Source organism: Melanotaenia boesemani, chromosome 2 (assembly GCF_017639745.1).
Source record: "Melanotaenia boesemani isolate fMelBoe1 chromosome 2, fMelBoe1.pri, whole genome shotgun sequence".
Taxonomy (NCBI): domain Eukaryota; kingdom Metazoa; phylum Chordata; class Actinopteri; order Atheriniformes; family Melanotaeniidae; genus Melanotaenia; species Melanotaenia boesemani.
In genome coordinates this window covers 30,480,125-30,505,218 of record NC_055683.1, presented here as the reverse complement: position 1 = coordinate 30,505,218, position 25,094 = coordinate 30,480,125, and the positions used below count along the sequence as shown (strand labels likewise).

General features: G+C 39.5%; 1 protein-coding gene across 12 annotated transcripts in view; it reads right to left on the bottom strand.

Annotated features, from left to right (window-relative positions):
* The window catches only part of si:ch211-278a6.1 (SRC kinase signaling inhibitor 1), a 100,543-nt gene that overhangs the window by 29,561 nt on the left and 45,888 nt on the right, over nt 1–25,094 (bottom strand). For 11 of the 12 annotated variants that reach the window (XM_041968601.1, XM_041968606.1, XM_041968574.1 and 8 more), the window contains exons 2-4: nt 10,153–10,182; nt 8,957–9,309; nt 1,975–2,001 (exon numbers count right to left, since the gene is read on the bottom strand). In XM_041968601.1, coding sequence (XP_041824535.1) covers nt 1,975–2,001; nt 8,957–9,309; nt 10,153–10,182 — 410 coding nt within the window. The remainder of the gene's footprint in view (nt 1–1,974; nt 2,002–8,956; nt 9,310–10,152; nt 10,183–25,094) is intronic. The other variant, XM_041968585.1, reaches the window with a different exon arrangement.

Sequence of the window (25,094 nt, the reverse complement as noted above, 5' to 3'; positions counted from 1 at the left end):
GGCATGGTTCTGAAGTTTTTACTGCAGAGGAAGAAAACTGTGCAGGATGAGGTGCTGACATAAAATGTCTCAAACAGTTTGTATATGGACAGCAAATATATATATATTTAAATCTACCACATGAAACATTGTAGTTGTCAATTTTCAGTTTATAACTGCTGAAGCCTCTTGTGATGCCAATAAATAAAATTTCTTTCTTATTTATGGTAGAAGAAACAATTTCTGAGGCCTGCAAATCAACATTTTATAATTAACAAAAAGGTAGCCACCCATATTGGGATGTGCAGGGTCTGAAAGAACAGCACATAGCATCCTACACTGCCTCAATATTTATTCAACAAAAGCTGGGCCAAAATCCCCATTCAGTGTGTGTGGAGTACACCTTTCCGCTTTCATGGGAATTAAGAGAGTGAGTAGCAGCCAGGTGCTGCTAATCAAATGTACTTGATTTATTGATCATCAGCAAGTGTGAGCACTTCTAATAGCAAAGGTTTGGCAGGCCTGGAGCATTCAGGTGTGTGTTAACACAATGCCAAGGAGGAGAGACATCAATGATCTTAGGGAAGCAAGCTGCTCATCATTCTGAAAAAGGGTTAAAAGTATGAAGGTAATATAAAAGTCTCTTTCAAAATTATTTGCAGTTCATCATTCTACAGTGAGAAAGATTGTTCACAAATCCAAGAAAACTGCCAATCTTAGCAGGATTAGACGTTCCAGAAAGTTCACCTAAAGATCAGACTGTGATGCTCACAGAAGCTGCAAAAAAAAAAGAAAAAAAAAAACTAGCTACATCGCAGACTCCGCAGGCTTCAGTAAGCATGGTAAAGTTAAACAAAACTGAAAAAGCATGTTTTGTTTAAGAACAGCTTAGGTGTGCAAATTAGCATCTGAAAATGCCACAAAACTACTGGAAAAAAAATGTCATTTGGACTGACAAAACCAAAACATAAAACACAGTATGAAGTTTAGTTAAAAAAAAAAAAAAAAAACATTTGCAGCCACAGGACATGAACACCTTCCAGTCAGAGTCAGCTATGACCAAAGTACTCTGAAGCCAAATGAGAGGCCATCTGCCCAAAAGCTAAAACATGCCTGAAACTAGTTCATCTAGCAGGACAATGATCCCGGACACAGCAGTAGATCTTAAACAGAATGGCTGAAAAAAAAAATGAATAAATAAAAGTTTTTTAATGATCCAGTCAAAGTCCAGACCTCAATCTGATTTAAACCGATGTGGGACCTTAAAAGGGCTGTGCAAAAATATTCCCATAAGCCACAACGTTGTGAAGAAGACTGGGGTGAAATTCCTCAAGGATGTGAACGAAAATGTCTATAGAAGCATGGATTCAGGGAACACTGCACCTCAGATAAGCTCTGACTACTTCTTTCATAATCTGTTTGGTTTAGATAAAGAAAAAGAATATATAAGGTAAAAAACCAAAATGTAATGCATGCTGGTTCAAAATCAGGAAAGAAATTATGTTTAAATTCAGCACACTTCAAATGCCTGTTCTTCAGTCTTGAAATTCAACCACAACTCATGGCTCTCATCTAATTTCAAAGCATTATTTCAGATGCGCCTCTGCAGCACATCAGGAATCTGCAGGGTCACATGACTTCTAGCCATTAATGCCAGCTGGCAGAGGTGTCATAAATCCACAGAGAAACGCTGTTCGCAGATTAAGTAGAGATGGATAAGTTTAAGCTGTCACCACCCCTGACACTTCTGCTCCCACACACCCCACAATCACACATATTCACACACACACTCATTGCTCAGGGAGCCAAGAGAAGCCAAGTGAGCTGCATGTTGAAAGAGCAAAAGGACTGCAGAGACAGAGCATTGCCTGAGGGGGTGGACGTGATGCTACATAGTAAAACATGCATACGGTTGCACACACACACATACACACACATACACAATAGATGGAAGAATGACAAACGCATAGTGGCACTTTGACAAGCAACACTGACCTTAAAGCTCCAGTAGTTGGGTTGTTGCTGTTGAAGGACAAAAGAAGGAAGGAAAAGAGAAATGAAGAAAAAAGTTACTTTTTTAAACACAGAAGGAAAACATGTACACAAACTTGATTCAGCTTGATTTTTTACATAAAATCCTATGTACCAGCTAGAAATAGCACAAGTTGCACGTGTTGTCCTCTTTTGACTAATCTGGATAGTTTTAAAACTCTTTAATAACGCTGACAGCTTCACGTAATGCAGCTATCTAAACCACAAGCATTGATTGGTTGATAATGGAGGTGATGGCTGTGTTTTGCAGGCTTCAGGTTACAGAATCCCTGAAACCAGATTGCGCTGTTGGAAATGAAAAGAGTGAAATCAAATCACACAGCAGCCGACTCTGCTGTAGGAACGCTGGCTTCTCTCCCAGACTTCAGAAACCACCCTGTCTCCTCCATTCTCTTCCATCTTTTCCATTCTCAATCCACCTGCTGTGCTCTTTTCATCAGAACCTCACCAGAACACCTGCTTATTTTCACCAGTACATGCTGTATTTCTTTTCTATCCACTTTGCCCATACCTGCTGCTATGACGTGTAAGAAAAGGTGCTTGTATGTCAGCAGAGGCCTCAGGAAATGAGTTTTCCATTAAACCCTAATTACCCCACAGTTAAAACCAGGCCAAGCCACCGATGGCCCAGAAATACCTCAAACTGACATGGAATAATAAAAAAAAGATTGGGCAGAGTTCATGAATTTTAATTCTAATCCAAACTCTTATTCTAGTTCTTATTCTTATCTGCAGGCAATTTTCAATTCATTCAGCTTTCCTTCTGCAGAGGCCACATTACTCTGAGCAAGGATAAAAAAGTGACAGACAAGTTTTGATTTATGATAGCTTGTGGTTTTTCATTATCTGCCTTCAATTTTAATGCAGTGTAGACAAAACCTTATATTGCTCCTGTAAACACAAGCATCAGTGGCAGCCGCTTTTAGTGATTCAAACCTTACTGTAATCTAAGCTTTCATTTTATGTTCCCTCATTGAACCCCAATATCCTTCCTCTTGATGCTTTTCCTTCATTTTCTTTTTGTCTTTCCATTCAAGTGAAACTTCTTGATTGGTCCTAATGAGGCAAAACAGAAAGAAAGAAAAGAAAATGTATGGAGGTAAAGTTTCTGGGTCAAAAAGACAAAGGCTTTTTTTTTCATTTTGCAATATAAGCTCTGTGCTTCTGCACCAATATAGAAACAGTTGCAGAAATCCTGTCAACTTGTTTACATGCATGACAGGAACCAAGCCAGCATATACTTGCCTGTACATACTATTTCGGGTGAGATACCACCACAAGGAAAAGTTGTAGAAGTTAGAAGTTTGGTAAGAGTTATTCAGTAATCAGGAATAAATATTTGTCATAATCATATAATTAATAATTCACAACTCAGTTTAAGTGTTAGGATGATGTCTATCTTTGGATAGAATCTCTTTCGAATGAACATTTGAGGCATTTTTTTCCAATCCAAGTCCTTGAATAAAGCTTTTTTTTTTTCAAAGCTTGAACTGTGTGTCCTGTGAAACGATCATATTAAAGGATCTTCCTCTCAGTGGTGATATGTGCAGGGATATTTTACTTCTAGATCCAAGAAATTAAAAACAATGGTGCAAAAAATAAAGGCCTGCAGTAATATCTTATTTGGCAACAGACATAAAAACATGACTTAGTGTCTGTGCAAGAAATGACTTATCCAGTTTTGTCTCCATGATGATATTTATACTCAGACAGTTAGAAACTATTATTGCACATAATAATAAAATAATGTACTGGTAATCTGGTTTTGATTCACTGGTCTTTTCCCACAGTTTTCAGTTAGGAAGAGCACCCTGGAGGAAAGACATGATGCATGTTGACAAAAGAGCATAAAGGTTTCTATTTGTCATAATAATGATTTCTGTTGATACTAATGGTAAGTGTACTCAAAATGAAGACCAGCTTAGAAAAATTAAATAAATAAATAAAGTAGGAACTGTTATGAGCATGGACACTCACCAGCTGTTAGTTCCCCGCAGACTAATTGTTCATGTGTGGTCATGCATGGTTTCACTGCACTTCTTACAAGGAAACTGGTTGGGTAAACTAAGCAAAGGTTCAACTAAATGTTGTGGACATTTGCAAAATCCATTCTCGTATAAAAGACCTCTGGAACAAGTCCAGAAAATATGGGGCCAGCATTGCATGTGTGAAAACAGATGGTCTTTTTTTGTTTGTTTGTTGACTTTAGAAGTGTTTCTTTAAAATCCAGATGTTAGCAACTTGACACAGTACACTGTATTCAAAGTACACGAAAAGGATGACGCAGTCTCAAGGGTTCTTTTAGTCACTGTTTTTACATCTAGAATTACTATCATATTAAGTGATTTCAATATTTCTGTGCTGCTTTTCATATTTAGGATTAAACTATATATTACCCTTCTAAATAAATTTTGCCTCTATGCTTTGCAAACACACCACATGCTTCAGTTTTTGCTTAAAGTACATAGTGCTTTTTGGACACAGCAGTAGACTTTGTAACTAAACTGCAAATAAAACGTTCCAAAGAGAAAAAAAGAAAAGAAAAAAAAAGCTGAGAGTGCCTTATTCATATCCGTTGTGCAATGCGAGAATCAACAGCACTCTCTGAGACTAAGCAGGCTTTGTGTATTGACATTTATCTTTTAGGTGCATGCCCTCTGTGATTACATTACACGCACAAATTCAGCTTTTAGTAGTGTATGAAGAGTATGGCGAAGGAGCTAATTATGAACAAAAGCAGTCACAAAAAGAAGTTCATCATTCCATAAATCCTCGTAAACGAAAAGCTACTGTATTGCACAGCAATTTGCAATGCATTATTTCGTCAACCAAGTAATGCTAGGGAGTTCCTCATACTACCTAAAATGTTAGAAGTGGATCTACAAGTGTGCTGGTGCTCACTTGCACCGAGACAAGTGGAACACAAAATGATATGGTGCATAATTTCGACCCACGCTTCCTCTCCTCCATAGCATATAAATGTCTCCCAACATATGTCAAAGCAGCTATTATTAAAGGCAACTTTGATGTTATGCTGTGGAGAATTTCTGTCTCCTAGCTAGCTGTTTTGTTCTTTAACTTGTTTTCATTATTGATGTCTACCAAAATTCATGTAGCTTTAAAGTCAGGAGGATCAAATGCTCCATAATTTTTTGATAAGATAAATAAGCCCTCAGGGGGGATCTTTTTTTTTTCCACAGATTTGAGGGAGATCTGACTCTGTTAGTCACCTGCATCTCCTCTGAAGATAAGCTATTCTCAAACAGAGGTAAAAGGTCATCGGTAGAGACAAACTAATACGTAATGTGTTTCCACACATGATTTAAACTGGTTTTTATGACCTGGCCATCTGCCAGTCATTTATTTAGCCCAGCATCACCACTGACCCTACCCTGCTGACAGCAGCTCTGAGGCATTATTTGTGCGTCATAAATAATTACTGTTCACTTGTTCAAACAAAGTTAATGAGTCTGAGGACTGGCCTTAATGACGGAGAAGCAATTTGTATTCTCGTGCGTCCGTCTCTGCCAGTGTTTCTCTGTTGCATCAATGGCGCTAACTCACAGTTCTTCAGTCCCTTTTTAACTGTTCTAATGATGGTGGCAAATAAACAGAGCTTGGACTTTGAGTTGCAAATACTGCAGCGAGGTTGTGAGAGCAAACTGAAGAGTATTTATTTGAATTTCCCTCTAAATGTTGTTCAACCTGGCAATCAGTACTGCAATCAAATCACAAAGGAAATGCGTCTGTTTTCTTCAAGCAGGTTATTTTCATATGTTCCAGTGGACCTGCACTAAACAGAAGTTTTTGCACATCTTACATCTTGCATCTTCATTACTATATAATAATTTCATCACCACCTTTAACTGATAATCTTTGACCCACTGTAACCCTGTTTTCTCCTGGTGTAACTGGTGGTTTGCATTTGGCTTTTCTGTATTCAAATTTAATTTTCTTCAACAATTTTTGCAGTTTGGTCACAAAAATCAACCCACGTTTCATTTTTTTTCTTTTTTTTCCCCTATTTTTGAGCATATTGCTTTGTGCTTTCTGTCCTGATACTTTGACATCTTCTTTGGTCAACCAGTATGTTTTTCTCTTTTATAACATTCCCATTTTTAGGAATTGTTGGGGAAATGTTTCCTGTTAATCAGGCACATGCAACAAGTGGTTAAGGTTTGCAAGTGCTCTCTTTTAACTTTAGGCTTTCTGCATATTTAGACTTGTGCAAGTACTTGATTTAGAAATACACACTACAGGCTAATTTAATAATTTCTTTCTTGTAATTAAATTGGAAAATACATGCCAAAAATGTTTATTTATATATAAAAACTAAAATCAAACAGTTGGTTTAGTGTTAAATGAAATTGTTATATCATATCTCATGTATGTACGTGAGCGTCTTCTATAACTGGTAACTCTTTCATTTATTTCCAGGGGATGTAAAAGGAAACAAGCTCAAGGCAATATGAGTTACTAAGATATTTTTGAGATGTTGGATTAATTTGGGTTTAAAATGCAACTCTTATTCCTTAGTTTAGCCATCGATCTTTATGTTTACACACTGACACATGGATATGCACTAACTGGACATAGCCACAGAGCTATAATGGAGAGATGTAGCCACACAGAGTGGTGTGCTGCATTACCTGACCTGCATGTAAAGCAGACTGTTCTCACTACCCCCTCCCTCCACCTTTTCTTTCTCATGTCGTCATCCCTGCTGCACCCCCCCTGTCTTAATCATTCTTACCCGCTCCCCCTAAATCCTCCTCCGGTCAGTTTGGTATCAACATCACAGCAGCCTCTCATCCTATTTTCATTATCTACACAGCAAATCAACCCTCTCTGAGACGGGAACACAAAAAGCTCTGAGCTATCGTCCACTCAGTTTTTGTCTAGTCTGGGCTTCTACTTACTGAGCATATGCACCCTACTCTCTATGTCACTACAACAACCATAACAAACAGGCGTGGAATCTAATACCAGCCAGTACATCCTTATTTCCATGCACACACACACACACACACTCCCTCCTACACACACACTTGTCTACAGCAGCCTCTAGCTTCCAGTTCCATCTCACCTGCAGTGCACCTGTGCCTGTCCACCACTCCAGTCATCCCCAAACTGTCCGTCAGGTGCAGCAAATCCTCATGGCGTTTTTGCCCACCTCTCCCTCCCTCTGCTTCTCTTACCGACCTCCCTCTTCCTTACTCAGTCTTTCTCTCTCTCTCTCTCTGTCTTGCTCTACAGTTGCACATGCGGCGGAAATTCTTTATTTAATTCATTACAACACCAGCCGATTAACTCCTTCACAGATGGGTGGTTGGGTCCTGCTGGTGCTGGTTAATTGATCAGCGGGCTGCTTGACTGGCTGCTGCGCACCCCTCCTTGCCTCCTCGCTGTCCATACTCTTCACACCCACAAAATGACAAGAAATCCTGGGCTCTGTTGCTTCCTCCCCAGTGCAGTGAAAATGCCCTGTCACTTCAGGATCTGTCCGCTCTCCAGGTGGTTGCCTCAGTTTTTTTTAACCACCTGCCTTCCACTCATCATTCCTCTCTCCCTTCTGTCTTCATTATTGTGCAGTTCCTCCTCCTATACACAACCTGACCTTTGCAATGAGATATCCCTACTTGCCATATATGGGAGAGGTTGCCATGACAACCAGGACTCCACCTGTCTTTCACTTACTCACTCTCTCACTCTATCCCTTTTATTCTCACCACTCTCCCCTCGTGTGCTTTTCTGTCACGTCTTTACGCTGAATTTTCCCCAGTTCACACAGAGCAGCGGTGCTGACACACAAAGCCAGCACGTTGGTGTTTAGTACATTATGTCCGTGTGTGCTATAGAGATAGTAAGCACAGTGGAGCGGTGGTGAGGCTGTGAGACTGGTCAGAATGAACTGCAGTTGGAGGGGGTTGTGCAAAATAGGAAAAGAACAGCGCAGAAACAGAACTAAAAGAACTGAACTGAATTAGCATATGTGCATTCACAACTTACACAATGATATAAAAGAAATCACACATACATAGAAAAGCTGAGCTTCAACAGCTGCATTCACTCTGGACGTCACATGAAACGAAATCTATGAACTGTTTTTTTTTTTTTTTTTGTCGCCAGTGGTGCAGAGCAGTGGTTCCCAACCTGGGGACCATAAGGTTTTGACTGTACAGAGCCTGGTTGTTAAAATTAAGGCCACGTCCATACACTAAAGAGTTAAGGTGTATCCACTTAAATTTTGGAATGATGATCAATTGAATTTTTTATTCACATGGAACCAGCGCTTTGGGAGCCGAAAAATACTAAGTAAATGCTGAGGAAAAAAAAACCTACTTAGGAGGCCACACCTTGAGCTTCCAATCAATTTTCATTCATGTGTGTAGTTCAGTGAAGTCAGTGAGCTAGTGGAGCGACAGTAGTAGAGTAGTTCATGTCTGTCCTGGTAATCTTCAGTTTTCCTGCAACATTTCATTATTAAAATGTGCCTGAGAGACACCACTGTGCAGATGATTCATTGATAATTACTTTTACCTTGGTTTTATTAAAGACAGGACTCAGACAGAAAGCATTATTTGTGTCAAAAAGTTAGCTAATGACGGCACAAAGCCATGGTTTCAGCATGATGAGGGGCAGGAGTCCACAGCTTTTTGGCAGGTGTACGAAGAAGGTCTTCAAGAAAAAGAGGTTGGAAACCACCGGTGTAGTAAACCTGTCCTTCTAACTCTGAAGGGCTACTATGAACTAAGAACACAACTATAAGTAGTCCAACATGGAAGAAATGGGAATGGGTGTGATGATGTCATCAATATCATATGATGTAATCTTTCACAACTATGCAAGGTTTGATAGCTTTGATAATCTGATTGAAGTCTTAATGGCCACATAATACATTTATTGATAATGGTATACTGATTACCTGTTCTCGTGCTGACCGCTCTGACGTGCCCCTCATGCTGGCGTGGGAAGGCGAGGGTGATGGTGGGTTGTGGTGGGGACTGTGGTGTGGATGCTGCAGCTGCTGCTGCTGTTGCTGTTGGTACTTGCTCTTCAAGTGGTCCATGAACGCATCCCTCTTGCGCTCCATGTCCACCTTGTGCAGGTTGGTCAGGGCCTCCAGACTCTGGGCAGCGGTGACAGTGTGGCGGTGTTCTGATGTATGCACCAGGCCCACGTTGGAGAAGCGCCGCGCACTGTTTCCCAGTGTCCGGTACTCACGAGGATACTCCAAGTCATCTGTCGAGATCATGTGACTGCCACCACGCTCGGGATCTAAAGGACAAGGACAGATGTAGAGATAAGGGAAAGGAAGGAAGGGAGAAAAGGAAGGGTGGAAAGTGCAAGAAAGAAGTGAATCGCCACCCACATGAGTATGCAGAGAGATTTAAATGTGGAGGCATACATGCACACAGCAAGCACACATAGGTGGAAACCAATGAAGCCGAGAAAAACAAGAGTAAAAAAATAAGGCACAGCAGGGACAGGAGAGAGAGAGAGTGAGAGAGAGAGAGTGAGAGAAATGGGATGTTAAACTATTTGCCACAAGGACAGAGCTGTTCCTTGCAGAATTATTGATTTCAAGTTTTGAGTGGAAGAAAAATGTGAAAAATAAAATGTTTCCGTCATAGATCAAAGGAGGAGGCTAAAACTGGATTTGTTTTGTGGTATGGTTCATTGTGGCGTGTTTGCTTGTCATTAAACAGCTTTCATTGTTTTCTAGTGAAATACAGAAAAACAAAATACTTAAAACTGACGTGTTTCCCTTCTGACTTGTCAGACATTTCTTTCATTGTTCAGGGTTTTCTCACGGGCTCCTGTCCATCATTACCACCTTCCTTCTACACCTTCTGGCACTTTCTTTAGATATTGCTGTTTTTCGTAAAACTTACTGTCCCTTCTCTGCACTTTTAAGCATTCCTGTCACTCTGACAGCACTTGGCCTTTTATCTGTGATATATCTGACAGACAGCACAGTCCAATGTGGAAGGTACACATGAATGGAATAGAGAGAGCCAAAAGGAGATGGTATGGGGTAACATAAAATATGTGACTGGAATAACAACGAACTTAGGATGTGATAAAAAGGAGCAGGGAGCCATTCGCCCGGTGAGTTACCTTGCTTAGGGAAACAGGGCCCGGCGTTGGCTAAAAGAGAAACATGCCAAGGGTTAATTTGTGTGTTTGTGCACAGATTTGCAAACAAACACAACAGAACATTGTCACATGACTATCAGAAAAGAGCTATCGAGACATGATAGCACTTTATCTGGATTAAATATGCATTCTAATGGATTCATAAGGGTTAACACATGGGGAAATGGTTTGCCATGAGTGTGATTCGTGTCTTACAATATCCCGCAGAATGATGAAGACCATCATCATGCCGTTGTACAAAGAAATTACAAAACAAATAACACACAGGCACACAAACAATTAATTTACAGATTGATCATAAAAGCATCACTGGTTAAACTAAAAGCGCAGAAAATGCTGGGTCTTAATAGAACTGAATTAAGTTGACCATCTGCACATTAAGTTCTCATCAGCAACATTAAGATGAGCTGACAAGTGAGCAGCAGATTGAGGCTCCTTAAGGGCAGAAGCAACAAATGGACTGTTAATGAACGCAGAAGAGAAGGAAGTTGGCCACAATGACGATGCATCACTCTCCAGCGGTCAAACCTCAACCCAGAGGAACCCTATTCAGGGCAGAAGGTTGACACATTTTGACACAGCTGCAGTCCAACCGTGATCTGGCTTTGAACCTATTTATTATTATATTCATACTCACAGATATCACACTTATGTGTGATCTGCAGTTTCAACACCCTGCCCTTATGTCCTTCCCATTATGAAGTGCTGATAAACTGAGCAGGGGTTAGACAGAATGGACTGACCCCCTGGCTAATAGTATTAGCATTGAATTTCTATTGCACTCTATGGCTGCTGGCTGTATTCATCTGCTCCCTCTCAGCCTCCCCGATCTCTGATTTACACTTCATTAGACTGGAGCTTACTGCACATCAACTAACAAGGACTTCACTCAAGGGTCCAATTACAATGGCAAGAAAAGCTGGGCCTAGTGTTATAGCTGTTGTGACTGAGCATCCACCATGACAGTCCAAAGTAACTACTCAGCCTATCGACAAAAACTAAAAGCTGCACAGGCTAAATCAAACTATAATCCTTCAGTCTTTTTTCTTATCTCCACCCAAACATATGACAATATGTGATTGTTTAACAAATAAAACTACTTTCCAAACAGACCTTTTCAATCTTAACTAAAGCTTAATACGAACTAAAGAGGAGCTCCACTGGCAAGATAATTATTAAGGTGAAACAATAAAGAATGGTGAGAAATGTTCAACAAAGTCAAAGTCAGACAGACATGTCCATCTGCCTGTAAAATTAGCAAATATTGGCTTAACAGGGAAAGAATCCTCTGGCACTGAATGTTGCTCATCAAAACGACCCCTTAGGCCAGATTCATGTGTTAACGGTCAGATGTTAACAGTCTCCTTTCTCATTCACTTTCAGTGGGGTGATATCTTGCGTTGCCGAAGTGAATCCTGGGTTGTTTACTTCGCTTTGCTAGCATAGCTTAAGAAGGAAGATGGGAATCCAGCCTTACACTGCTGCCAGCAGCAAGTTATGCACTTGTGCACCATTTCCCAATACCTCATGATTTCAGCTTCAGCACTCCTAAAGAAAAACTTTTTTTCATCAACGTCTTTATTGCTCTCGTCTCCTCCCTCACCTCTTTGTCTATACTTGTATCGAAAAGCAATCCTTCCTTGCTTGTATATGAGCACTGACTCAAAACAAAGGTATTGGAAAAATTGACGAAAATATTAATTCCATAAGTCAACAAAAATCCAGGAACATGAAATGAAATGCAGCAATTAAAGATATTTCCTGGTTATGAACTTCTTTAAATTTCTCTTGGATGAACTATGCCACCTGTTGACACCTGTTGTTACCTGCATTGTACCTTTATTAGTAAAGCACAGAATAAAATGCATGCATATATTATAGTAAGGAATCAGCAAACTGGTGTATGGAAGCTAACATTTTTAAAGTTTAATTAAAATAATAACTTACAATATACATTGTTCAAGCTTTTTGACCATGTTTTTTCACAGGAGGAGTGCCAACACTTAAAAGCCAATCTTCAAATATTTTTGAATTTCCACATGTTGGACAGTGTTGGAAAGCTTGAAAATCATACTTTTTGCAACTTTGCAACTAATACAAAGTGCTCCTGAGGAGACCTGGTATTCCTGTATTTTTAATGGCTGGAAACATATTTCTTTTTTTAAATGGCTACTATGCTAGACACAGCTAATCATCTGACAATATCAACAGTGGCCCCAGAAATGAAGATAATACCGGTTCTAAAATAAACATTTATTAAATAAACAGGACACATTTTGCTTTATGTTGGGTTATAAAATAAAACAAGGTGTTATTTTAAAAGTGCAGTGTGCAAGAATTACTAACATGCAATGGTAAAGAAGAGCATAGAATTTGCTTCAAATGCAAAAACCAGTTGTGAATGGATGGTGGTCGTAAATGGTGAAATGTTTTCCAGACATAAACATGTTTTCATCTATGAGTGGGTCCAGGGGCCTCAGGTGCAGCAATGACTGCTTTTGGTTCCTGTTAAGGCATTACTTAGCAAAAGCAAAGCTGGTACTGCAGTTTTGAAGCTAACAGGGTTCTGATTTCACACACTGAGTTGTTTGTCCATTCAGAGACACCATATTTAAAAAGGTAGTGTTTGGCATCCTATAGAATATTTTCTCTTCAAAAATAGAAATTATAAATTAGGTTTATGTTTCAGCTTATATGGTAAGCAGGACTCTTAACATCAAAACAAATGTTCAAATGACCGGCTTCCAAGCGTTTGCCAAAAATAATAAACTTTGTTCTTAAAAAAAAGGGCACCTGCAAAACTGTTTTGCAATTCAACCCCCAAAACTTTTTTCAAATTGCAGTTTGTGGAGACACTTTGCAAAGCTGCACACAAAGCTCAATGTGAAGCACTGCTGGAATGAAAGTTGTGTGGGCAAGAAAGTAAGAATAAAAAAAGGGAACAGGTTATTCATCCGTACATTTGTCATTCACAGTGAGTACATTTCTACAGAAGCTGGCAACAAAAAAACCTGACAGCCAAAACAAACTGAGAAAGCCCACACAATGGTAGCGTCATTTAAACATACATAAAATGGCCTAGATGGGATGCATTTCTGGAGAGAGATTTTATAGAAAGAAAGAAATAGCCGTCAGCAAGTCGGGGTGTGCAGCTGGCCAACTAGTGACAACAAAGACTCAAATCCTGCAGGAAAATGGTGAAGCGTGTTGGTTGAGTGACAACAGGACCGATAAGATCTGTGAGCTCAGCCAATGACCGTTCCACTGCAAAGATAGAGGGCATGGTCAAGATCATCAACCTGCCTGAATGAAAAAGGTCTGCTGTAGTGGGTGCTGAGAGATAGGAGAAAGACAAACAGTTCAGGGAAGAAACCAACAAAAACCAGCTTGTAACAAGAGAAACAGTCCAATTAACTCTGCTTGCTCTTTTTTTATAGGTCTATGAAAAAAACAAATAAAGCCTAAAGCCTTTTATCAGTAGAAGTTTCCATTGATTTTACATCATTTATCAAACAAACAACAATTACTGAAGTCTTACATGGTAACTTCCAAATATTTTTACTAATAAATCGTAAGATTTGTCTACAGTGAGTCACATTCTCCCCAACTTTTCATTTTTTTCTGTCACCAGTTCCCACCGCCCTCAGTGGGATATTTATGTATTAAAGGATTTCAGCTTGTGACGTGAGGTGTTTGCCAACCCACCCACAATTACCATCAAATCACACATATAAAATTCTGTATCTCCACAGCTAAATCCTGAATTACTTGCCTCAAAAGACTAAATTAGTTTTTTTTTCCACACCTTTTCTCAAGACTACGAACTGAATTGAAGTTTCAAGTCAGGAATAGAGGATGCTGCTCATTATGCACTGTCACAGGGTATGGAGAATCAGGGAGAGTGGTTTGGGTGCTTTGATGGATGTGGAAGTGGCAGGCAGTGCAGCTTAATATTTCGGGGATGTAGAACAAGCGGGTCAGAGGGAGTGGAGGGTCTACAAGAGGCTTCATGTCTCTGATAAGAAAGCTATGGGCTACAGCTCTGGATTTAAATCTAATTTCACAGGTACTTCAAACATTTGAGTTAGTCCTTTTTGTCACATATGCAGCTGCAGTTTGAGGCTACCAACTGAGCATTTTTTGGGGGAATGCAAAAGTGAATATACTTTTTGCATTCATATAAAAACATAGTTGTCTGAAATCCACCGTGGTTTTTGCAATCAGTGTCACTTGTGGCTTCAAGGCCTTCTTAGTTTCCTCATTTTTAATCTTAATTTTTGCCATCATTTTATAAATGAGCAAAATGTTCCAATTTACATATATAGGTAAATTTTCCATTTTATCTAAACAACACGTCAACTTAATTACAACTGATTAACAAAACATGGAAATCTATTATGCATATTGTATATAAGTGAGTCAATGTTTCATCTTTTTTTCTTTCTGATGAATAATTCAACATAAAGCTGAAAAAAACAATTTACTGAATAACTGAAAAGAAAGCAGGTAAAAAAAATTAAGGTCAATAAGTAAGCAAAAAGGCAATAGATAAAGCAAAGTTTTCAATCAACTTGTCTTTTAATTTGCACTCTGACTTTGTTCCCATCAGATCATTTCTGCTAAGAATTTTTAAGATAAGTGTCTCATCTGTATTATTAAAGAGAACCAGTTTCCCCCCCCCCCCCCCCCCCCTCAGATTCTCGGGGCAGTGTCCTGCCCAGAGGTTCTGTTGTTATGCAGATGGTTATGGAAGGCAAAGCGAACTCTTCCCTGTAATATGAAGCCTCATTTAAGGCTAACATGCCATGGCTCCTTGTGGGATGCCAGCTGTGACAGCACAGGGCAGAGAAACCAGCTGAATATTAAACCAGAAAAGAACGAGGGAAGAAGCAAAATTGCAGAAGCAGGTGAAAACAGCAAAGTGCAAATCAAGCTTTTCTATTAAGCTACAGGCAAAAGGAAATAAGCCAAGCCTAAAGCTGTTGGCAATCATAACTCTACATGCTCCAGTGGGAACAGTTAAAACAAATTACTAGAAGAACACAGCCAGAATTAAATATAACATTCTGCAAAACCACCAAGCAGGCCTCAAACCAACCTGCAGGTCACAACTCAAAAAGCACTTCCACTTTGAACTGTATTATTCACATCAAGATACTTAGAAAATCCAGTAAAACACAGAGAAACGAGCTGATAAGATGGTTGAAGATTCTTTGCAATGTGGCTACTTTCCTGCTAATAGATTGTTGACTCACTGCAAACTGTCCCAGACCTTAGAAATGCATCACAGCTGATATATTAATTTAGATGTTTGGATTTCATTTAAAAGAAAACCAAAAACATATGCTTAAAGATAAAAACAAACTTTTATTCCATGTCTCACTCTTTGTGCTGAATATATGGTTAACGTAACAAGGCTTTGGGTTAAATAAAGAAACAATACTGCATGCACACACATACACACACACATACACACACACACGCACACACACACACACACACACACACACACACACATATAAGCCTGCAAGCATGTGCACTTCACTTCTTTTTTCTCCACCATTAAGGTAATCTCTGAAAGCTTTGAGGCACTGCAACACCAGGAGAGAAGAGTTAAAAGGGTGAAGTTGTTAAATGGGCAGCAAGAGTGAGCCATCAGGAGAAGGTCAGCATACATATCCATGATGCTGGATGTAATAATAGTCCTAGGCAATTATAAGCCTCAGACAGCTTAAAGTAAAACTCACACAGACAACTACAATCTGTTGCTCCTCACAAGATGACAGAACGCCCTCTTGATGATTAAAACATGCACAATAAAAACTGGCATGCCCATCTTCCCACCTATTCCCCCTTATCCATTTCTTATTTCCCACCCATAAACACTGCCTCCTCTTAACTTCCATGGGAAACAGCTGGGAACACCGAGGCGGCAGCCAGCAGTAATGTGGATCGAAAAAAGCACCTGTTAATACACAAAAGCACACAGACAATTACAGCTTGCTGTGGCTCCACCAAAACACCTCTGGGGCCATCTGCAGCTCAAACAAATATATTTGTGCTCAAATGGAGGATAAATGCTGGAGATGACGTGTTAGTGTGAGGGGAGACAAGAAGAAACGAAAAGAGAGACACCTGAAGGCGAGAGTATAATGCACCTCTTTGTTTCACATCCTGGCAAAAGCTGGCTGTTCGTTTGCAGGAGTCCAGCAGCAGGTGAGAAAGTCTCTTAATTACAGCCTGTTGTTGAGTCAGGTCAGTCAGAGCATGAGAGCTAGTGGGTAAGAAGAAGACACTCCAACCACACCTCATTATATCACTGCTGCCACGATTAGCTCACTGGGGAGCCCCCTGCTACCTTCAGTTAGATGCCAGATGGAGGTGAGCAGATGTAACAGAGTTAAGAGATGACGGACAGAAAATAGGGGCAGAGCATAGGGGCTGCATGCTCTCCTGCAAACAGAGATGATTCAAAGAGATCCACCTCCACAGGCGAGTGGACTTCAGATTAACAGGGCATCACACTGGCAGGTAGTCATAGATACCTAACTTTCATGGGATGAAAACAAATGCAGGACTGCTTAAAATAACTTCACCTTTTTATACCTATATTTATAATGCCTTAACAATACAGAAAGCACATAAACTTTAAATTCAACATTAACTGATACAATTAATATAATGTAAATGATATTCTATTTGTGGTTGAACAGATTCATATATTTTTTTCCAGTGGATTATAAATCTAAAGTAGGTTTCATGGTTAAAAAATTCATACCTGTTCTATCCTTAAAAGCAACAACCTGATTCTAATGGAACATAAATGATGGGAAATAAACTAACAAAAATATGGCATCACTGAGAATATGACAGTACGAAAAATTATGCTGACTGGAACACAAATCAATATGATGCTCTAAGCCTTAAAGCCCAAGGCTATCATCCTGAAATTTCCAACATAGTGAAACAACCACAGATTAAATCGATAACAGCTGCAACATTGTGAGGTCAAAATGAACAACCTTTGGCTGACTTTATAAATACAAGTCTTCATAATATTGGTATGTGGCAAGTGAAATGAACCATGAACATAATAAAAAACTGTAATAAAAAAATCTGAAAGCATGAGGTTGCTAACCCATCTATAAAAAATAAAAACAATAATGATAATGACAACAATACAAAAAAAAAAAAAAAAAAAAAATATTCTAAATCTTAACAGTGAGTGTTTAACTGCTGGTTTGATAGTTTCTTAATCTTTATCATGCTAAACAAAAGACATTAAACATTCATTATGTCCAACTGAAAATGACAAAACACCAGCCCTCTTACACAATGATGCAATAAGCTTAGTCTGTTTGCCACATTTGCTACAAACGCAGTCAAAAATTCCCGCACATGCATGCTCCAGATTGGCATTGGCATTAACTAGATGCTGTTGCAGAAATGTGCACACCACTCTGAAAAATATCTGCAGCATATGCAATAACTACCATCCATTTTTATCATTGGTGATCTGATACCTTATTGATTCCTGCTGAAAATGCGTCTTCCTGCCTGATCCTCCCCTCATGGACATCAGAGTACAGTGTCAGGAACAGAGCAGCATCTGGTGCTGGTAAGTTATTACCAGTTGTCTATTGGACGTCAGCAGATGGATAAAATCAAGGTAATCTTACTTAAAAGGTTTTGACCTCTACAATATCATCTGTTGCCAGTTGAACTTCCTGTATTTAGAGTGAAATAAGTCATGACTGGAGAGACAATCTGCCCACATCTGATGTGATTTAATCACTCACACCTATTTCAAGATCAACAAGTGTTGTTGACTATATAAAAAAAAACACCCACACAATAAAGGAAAAAATAAACCACAAATTTCAAAGGCAGAGAAAGGCACCAGAGCTGCATGATTTAGTGCACAGCTGAGCCGGTGTGCAAAGTGATGAAAGCAGCAACAAAACAAACTATAAAAGACAGATTTTACAGTTAGGAAACACCATCACCTGTAGTACCATTCATCCTGCAGTTTTTGGATCTCACAAAAGAAACCAAGACTACACAGAACCCTCGCAAGGAACTACACTGCTGGAAAACATCCTTAAATAAGACTAGCTTTTAGATCATTAAAAAAGATATTTCCAAGGGCTAAAATCTGTACAGATACTCAGTACAGGAAAGTATTCAGTCATTATGGCCAAACAAAATACATCCATGACGCTTTTATAGTGAGAAAACAATAACTGGAGTGTGTAAACAAATCTATTTATTCTATTTGTTAATAAAGACTTCAGGATAGATAATGGACAGAACCTGGCCAAAGACAGACTTTCCAAATTTAACCATTACAGTTTATTAGCAAAACAGATTAAAACCAGATAACACAGCTTATTGAAACACAAAGTGTACTCCAATAAAAAACCATTCTAGCCACTGCATTGCACAGCTACACATAAAGGAGATGAGGAGAAACAGAAACACTTGTAAAGGTCACTGTTAATTGATGAGCTGCTGTGATGGCTGCCAAGGACTCTATTCTAAATCAGATCTAATTAGTCATTACCCATCCTATTGGCCTTATTAGAGCACATGCACGCAGCCATTCAGATGCATGTTGGCCCATAAAAGGCTGCACTAACCAAAACACAGCTGATTAGGTGAAATTTGTTTGAGCAGCTTAAGTAGCAAAGAAAATCAGAGAATAGAAAAGGCAGATTGAAGATGTATTCTCTACCTTTATGTTGACAGATTCATGAGCTAAGTCATTTATTGCATATTCCTAATATGACTTGAAGAACAGCAGGAAGACAGAACCTCTACATAACTCTGCTCCTATGTGTGTTCATTGGTTTAAAACAGGGCCATTAAATTTGCTCCTATAAGAACCACAGTCCTGTTGGTTTTAAAAAAAAATTGAGTAAGATGTGTTGGAGGAGGGCACATTGAAAACCTGCAGGACTAGAGCCCTTGAAGAACTGAACTGAATAACCCTGGTTTAAAGGCACTGGGTGTTAAAGTATATAAAATACTCAAAGCTCATCTAAAAGGGTCTTTTAAACTATTACATACATGCATTATGAAAATCTGCTCAACTAAAATGTCTTACTAATCAAAATATTGCTGTAATAGTTGTGTTGTTGCTCATGTTCTGTTCCATTGATGCTCCATTATTACCTCCATAAAAGGTGCTAGATTCAAGGAGGTAGCCTCTTAGGTCAAATTAAATTAGCTCATAGTCTGTAAAGGTCACACAGTACTTAATGAAGAAACAGCAAAAATTACATTATTTTGTTTGACCACACACAAACGGCGTACATAAAAATGCCACATGAAACCATGACAGAAATACTTTTCTTATAAATGTAAGAAAAAGACAGAGGAGGTAAAAGTAGTTATAAGCAGGATTAAATGAGGGAAATACTAAGAAGTTGTGCTGTTGAGTGCAGATTCATTACGTTTGCTGTGGACCTTTTAGAGAATGTTTGTCTCATCCACAAGCCAACATGCTGACAGCTTCAGGCTGATTGCAAAGCATCCTTGTGCAGGTTAAGTGAGTCAGCATTTTTAGAAGGAATTCAGGTGCGTTAAACTGACTGTAGGAAAAACTAACAACTGAACTGTGAACTTGTGAGATCTGTAAAGTAGAAAAAAAGAAGAGTCAGCTGTCAATGTTTTAAGGTGGACTGCCAACCCTTAAACCCCAGGCTCAGTTCCTCTATTGAAAACAAATAAATACACAATAATGCAGCCTTTATGAATACACCTGAGATTAGCACAATTTATTCAATATACTCAGGGGACATAAAAGCAAGCAGTATATGTTTTTTTTTAAACTGTATCTGAGAAAACATTTCCGGAAAAACAACAAAAAACAAAAAAAAAAAAACCTGATTTGTGCTGCTTCTGTAAGAATGTGAGCCTAAGGTTTCCTAATGATGTGCAATTTGCATTAAATCTTGCCATCCCTGCTGCTAACAGAGCAGCAGCCCTGTTAAGGTTACTCCTTTTATAGTGGCAGGATTATTGAGCTAGCTCTGACATGTAGTTTGTCGCAACCATTCCCAGCAGAGCTGCTTCCAAGCATGTTGTAGTATTAGTGTGCTGCCATTCTTTCTTCCACAAGGGGCCGGCAGGCTAACCTAACAAGCGCCCTCCCACAGGAGCACATTTGTTGTCAGTTGACTTAAGCTCTGGCCACAGGTTATCAATCAAATTGGAGAATTACACGATGTGCTAAAACTCATTCATTGCTCGCATGAGCTGATTAAATGATTTCCCAGAACAGATGTAAGCAGTCACGGAGAGGTGCCCCAACACAGGGGGAATGTTAAAGATGTGACACAATTAGCTCCATGAGTGAAATACAAGCAAATGTGAAAATGAGAACATTTTGTGTTTGTCTGTCTCATGAGTGAAGCAGTAATTAGCTGCGTTTCACCAAGCGACTGTATGATTTGCAAATGCATTTGTGCCAGATTTCATATTGCTTGATGTTTGTCATTTAGAAACACCTTAACGCACAGTACATGCTGATGACTCCCATTTAGCAGCTTCATGCTGTGCTGCTTTTAGTACTTGGTAGTCCAAAGAGAAGACATAAAAGTGGCATTTAAAGCAACAGAACAAGCTAACAAAATGTTACATCTACACCACCCTTTTATCAGAGCAGTCATTGTCATTCAGCTCTTCGTGACTCTAAGACAGAAGCTGAGTTCAGACAATAAGTCTTTCATCTTATCTACCTGGAGGGGTGCAAATGCAGAGTCACAGAAGAAATTTTCCACTAAAATTATAAGAATTATGGATCCAATTTCACTCTTTGATGGGAATTATCCTGACAGTTTAATTGGGCTGCTGCTGCCAGAACTATTTTTTATTTAATTAGAAGAGCAAGGGGGTGGGGTGGGGGGGGGCTACCTCCATCAAACTGAGAAAGAAATAAAAAGAATCAATCAAAACAACCTGTAATTATCTCAGAAAAGCATGACATCGGTTGCCTGGGCAACAGGTCAACGGCTCTACAAAGACGTCTGCAGCTATCCTAGCCACCACATACGCAAGCATGCAGTTAAAGGTTGCACTAGCATCATGGTGAGAGAAGTGGCCTGTGACAGCTGTGGTACGAGCAGGGCAGCAGACGCACAAGTTGTTGCATCAACATCGCACACAGATCTGTGTGACGCAGATCATCGTTTGTCAAATACACGCAGCTCGCTGTCAGCAGGCATCAGAAGAAGACCAATGGAAATTCAAAGGGTGGGAGGAAGATTTTACTTAAGCTGTGCTCCAGGAAAAAGCTGGAAAATTAAACTTCCTAAAAAAAATAAATAAATAAAAAATCTGCACTGTGAGGCAAGGCAGTTTATTTGAGCACAAAAAATAAATGTTAAAACAACCTCACGAAACATGTAATTGAAGTAAAGCAAAAAATTGAAGGAAAGCAAAAGCAGCCACACATTTCAGAGGGAATCCATGTTTCAGCTTCTTTTGGAGGGTTCTGTCATGCCTGTTATGATGCCAGCATGAGCCGGGCGTTAAATGACACACAGCAGTCCCTAGTGGGGTGTTAGAGTAATTGCTTTTTCCACCAGTCCCCAGAGGATAGAACAGAGGCCAACAGAAGACTAAACGCTGCAAAACAGCAGCTTCAACTTCAAATCCTACATCTACCTCTGCTGCCTGCCTCTTTGCCTCCATCACAAACAGTGACAAAATACCACAAGCTGACAAACTAAACTTTACCTTTTACCTCAGTGTGTGGCATTATGTGAAGTCAGCTGCCAGCCACAGAAAACCTAAATCAAATACAACAACAGTCTTCTCAGAAAATCAATCAGTGAGCATCTAGAAGAAAATAATGGCATCACATGGTGAGTTTGCTCAGCTTAGCTTTGTTCAAGTTTTTATGCTTTTGAAATGCTTTACATTCAAGATTCCCTGACAATACCTGACTCAAATGAATAAGCTTCATTTGTGCATCTTGCTGATCCATCTCTAAATGGCTGCCCTATGCATCACATTACTCAAGACTCTAATGGCTATGCAGGAAACTTTTCCATTCATTCATCACAAATCCATTGATCCCTGTACACTAACACAAGTACACTCTTTAGCATCGCTTCTTCCCTCTGCTCTCTGCATGCCTCTTCTTCACTATCCCGCTGTCTGCTGTGTGCATTAAAAATGCGATTCATACGGGTTGCATAGAGACGGAGGGGCGTGGTAGCAATACAGATGGATGCGTAGGATTCTCTAGTGATGTAGTTTCAGGTGGGTAGGAAAGAGCAGCCCGTTGGCACAAAAGAAGAGGAGGAGATGACGAGTTAGACGATAACAAGCTGTCACTGTGAGCACATCACAGCACCCACTTCAACTGTAAAAACAACAAAGACAACCCACTGACAAGCCCCGTGTTGTAAACAACAACAAAAGAGGTAAACAACTCTGTTACACCCACAGAGGAAAGGAAAAAACTGCAGGTCAGAATTGGACATGTTAAATGAGAATAATCAGAGCAAAACAGATTTCCTAAGGAAACAATAAATTAATAGCAAAGTAATCATCTTCAGTAAATTTTATGGTCCAGTAGAAGTGTGTGTTACTCTGTTTCTCTGCAGAAGAAACACACTTCTCTGCTGGTCTCTCCCTGTTTCTTTTATGTTGATTTGTTGGTACATTTTTGAGCTGCAACATATGGACAGATGTTGTGTAGAAACCTGCCAATAACAGCGCAAATGTGTTGAGGAAACAAAAGACTTTTAAAGCAAATACGGTTATACTGTCATACAAACACTTTTACATGCTCTGTCAGCAGAAAGTGGACTTATATATAAAATATTACAATACATGAGCTTCCTGCAGGACTGTGAGGAGGTGTGGATGTGTTTACTCATGTTTTAAAATGTAACTGCTGCAAAACAATGAGTAAATAATGTTTTATTGCAGTGATTAACTGATTTGGGCTATAATACTGTCTTACTTCCTTTGTTTGATTTAATGCTGCATTCGGTGGCAGCTGGGGAAATTGGAGTTTCTGATCACTGCATCGAGCAGCTTTGGAGAGGAAATGAACCCAGTTGTGATCTTAGCTAGCGCAGCTATTCAGTATCACAGCAGAATTAGCTTCTTTAATGTCTTTAATTGTCCATGACGGTAAAGCTCCCTTCACCACTCAAGTCCAATCACTTCTAAGACTTTGTGGGGAAATCTGAGAAGTCAGGCAGCAAACACCGGCACTTTCTCTGGAGGAGGAAAGAAAAGGGGAAAGAGTTGGGTATCAAGAGTCAAGTAAGGGGCTGCACCGTGTTGAAGATTCTGAGAGGTCAGGCTGGGACCAGCAGTCATGGGGTGCAGTCCTGACACTAAGTCTCCACATGAATCTTGATGTTAAGTCCATTGTGCTATGGAATAGACTGGCAGGAGTGTAATCGTATGTTGAATAGCAATGAGAGTGTGGTTTGATCAAGTGCAACTCATCTCACAGCGAAACGTGTCACACCAGCAGGTCCTAACAGAGTTTACAGACTTTACTGCCTGCTGTTCAGTGTCAAATCTAAATACTTGTGGTTTTGTTGGGCATTATGTTAACATGCAGCACATGCACACTAAATCATAAACAAAGGAACTTTGGGATGTTAGCAGTTGCTTGGTATTCCCAGTGATTCACCTATCAACTATGTGATGTTACAAATTTGTGGTTGCTGTGACAGCTCTGTTGCTATCTAGGAAAAATACAACACCACAACTCAGATTATCTAGCTTATCTTAGGCAAAGTTTCCCCAAAAGGCAGCTTAAAAAGTTTTGTTTTTTGTTTTTTTTTTTTCTTTTGTTTTTTGTTTTTTTCTATCTCGATCTCAAGATATGAAAATGACACAGTTCTGGGTTGCAACATCCCACTTCTGAGTCACATCAAACTAGCATTACTCTGCAGGGAAACAAGGAAAAGACAAGTTGGAATTGTGTTTACAGACAGTAATCATAAATATTCTACGTGGTATAACAGTTTTAGGTACTGAGGTTTTTAAGTGACAGCAGAAAAATATTTTAATGTTTATAGAGCCATCAGTAAATGTTTATTTTTAGGATATTCTTCCTTTCTTAATGCTACCTGTTGGCTGAACACTACTTGAATTAGACAGCTGTTAAATGTTCTGCCCTGAAGCCTCTGAGAACTCGGCAGAGCAGCCCATCGCTAATCTGGTAAGGACAAGAACAGACTTACAACTAGCTGAGAGAAGTACAGACAAAGATGGGGATTGACAGATAGAGGCAGCTACAGAGAGAGAGTGACATAGACTCACCACAGAGGTGAATAAAACTTCAAGAACCACAAATAACAATGAGAATATATAGCAGCTGGCAGAAAGAGGCTGGCGAAAGTGGAAGAGAAGTGGGCAGAAGTGAGCCAGGATTAGGTGTGAACACAGGAACAGAATGAGCAACATGAAAATAATTCAAGAAAAAAACAAACAAAAAAAGAAAACAAGGCAGGTATTGAGGCCAGCAGCTGCATGAGTGATGGGGAGAAAAAGAGAGCAGAGAGGAGAAGCCACGCTTTGCAAGGTGTCCTCCAAATCTATTTGTCACCTAGAGACTCATTAGTGTTTGTGAATGGGCGTTGGGTTATAAATAGACCTAGGAGCGTTTGACAGGAGGGAGTCTAAGACTTGATGGCAAGACATTAATCTCACAAAAGAAATTCCCAGAGGATGAAGAGACAAAGGGATGGATATCCCAAAAATAAGATTACTATTTTATCAGTCAGTGATTCCCACTGAAAGTTGCTCCGACTCTGGCCTGTTTGATTCAAGCTTCACTCTATCATACACCACATTCCTTTTATGAAGAAATAAGAAATTTGTATTTTATTTTACTCATAACAAAGCAATGTTGCCAAACCACT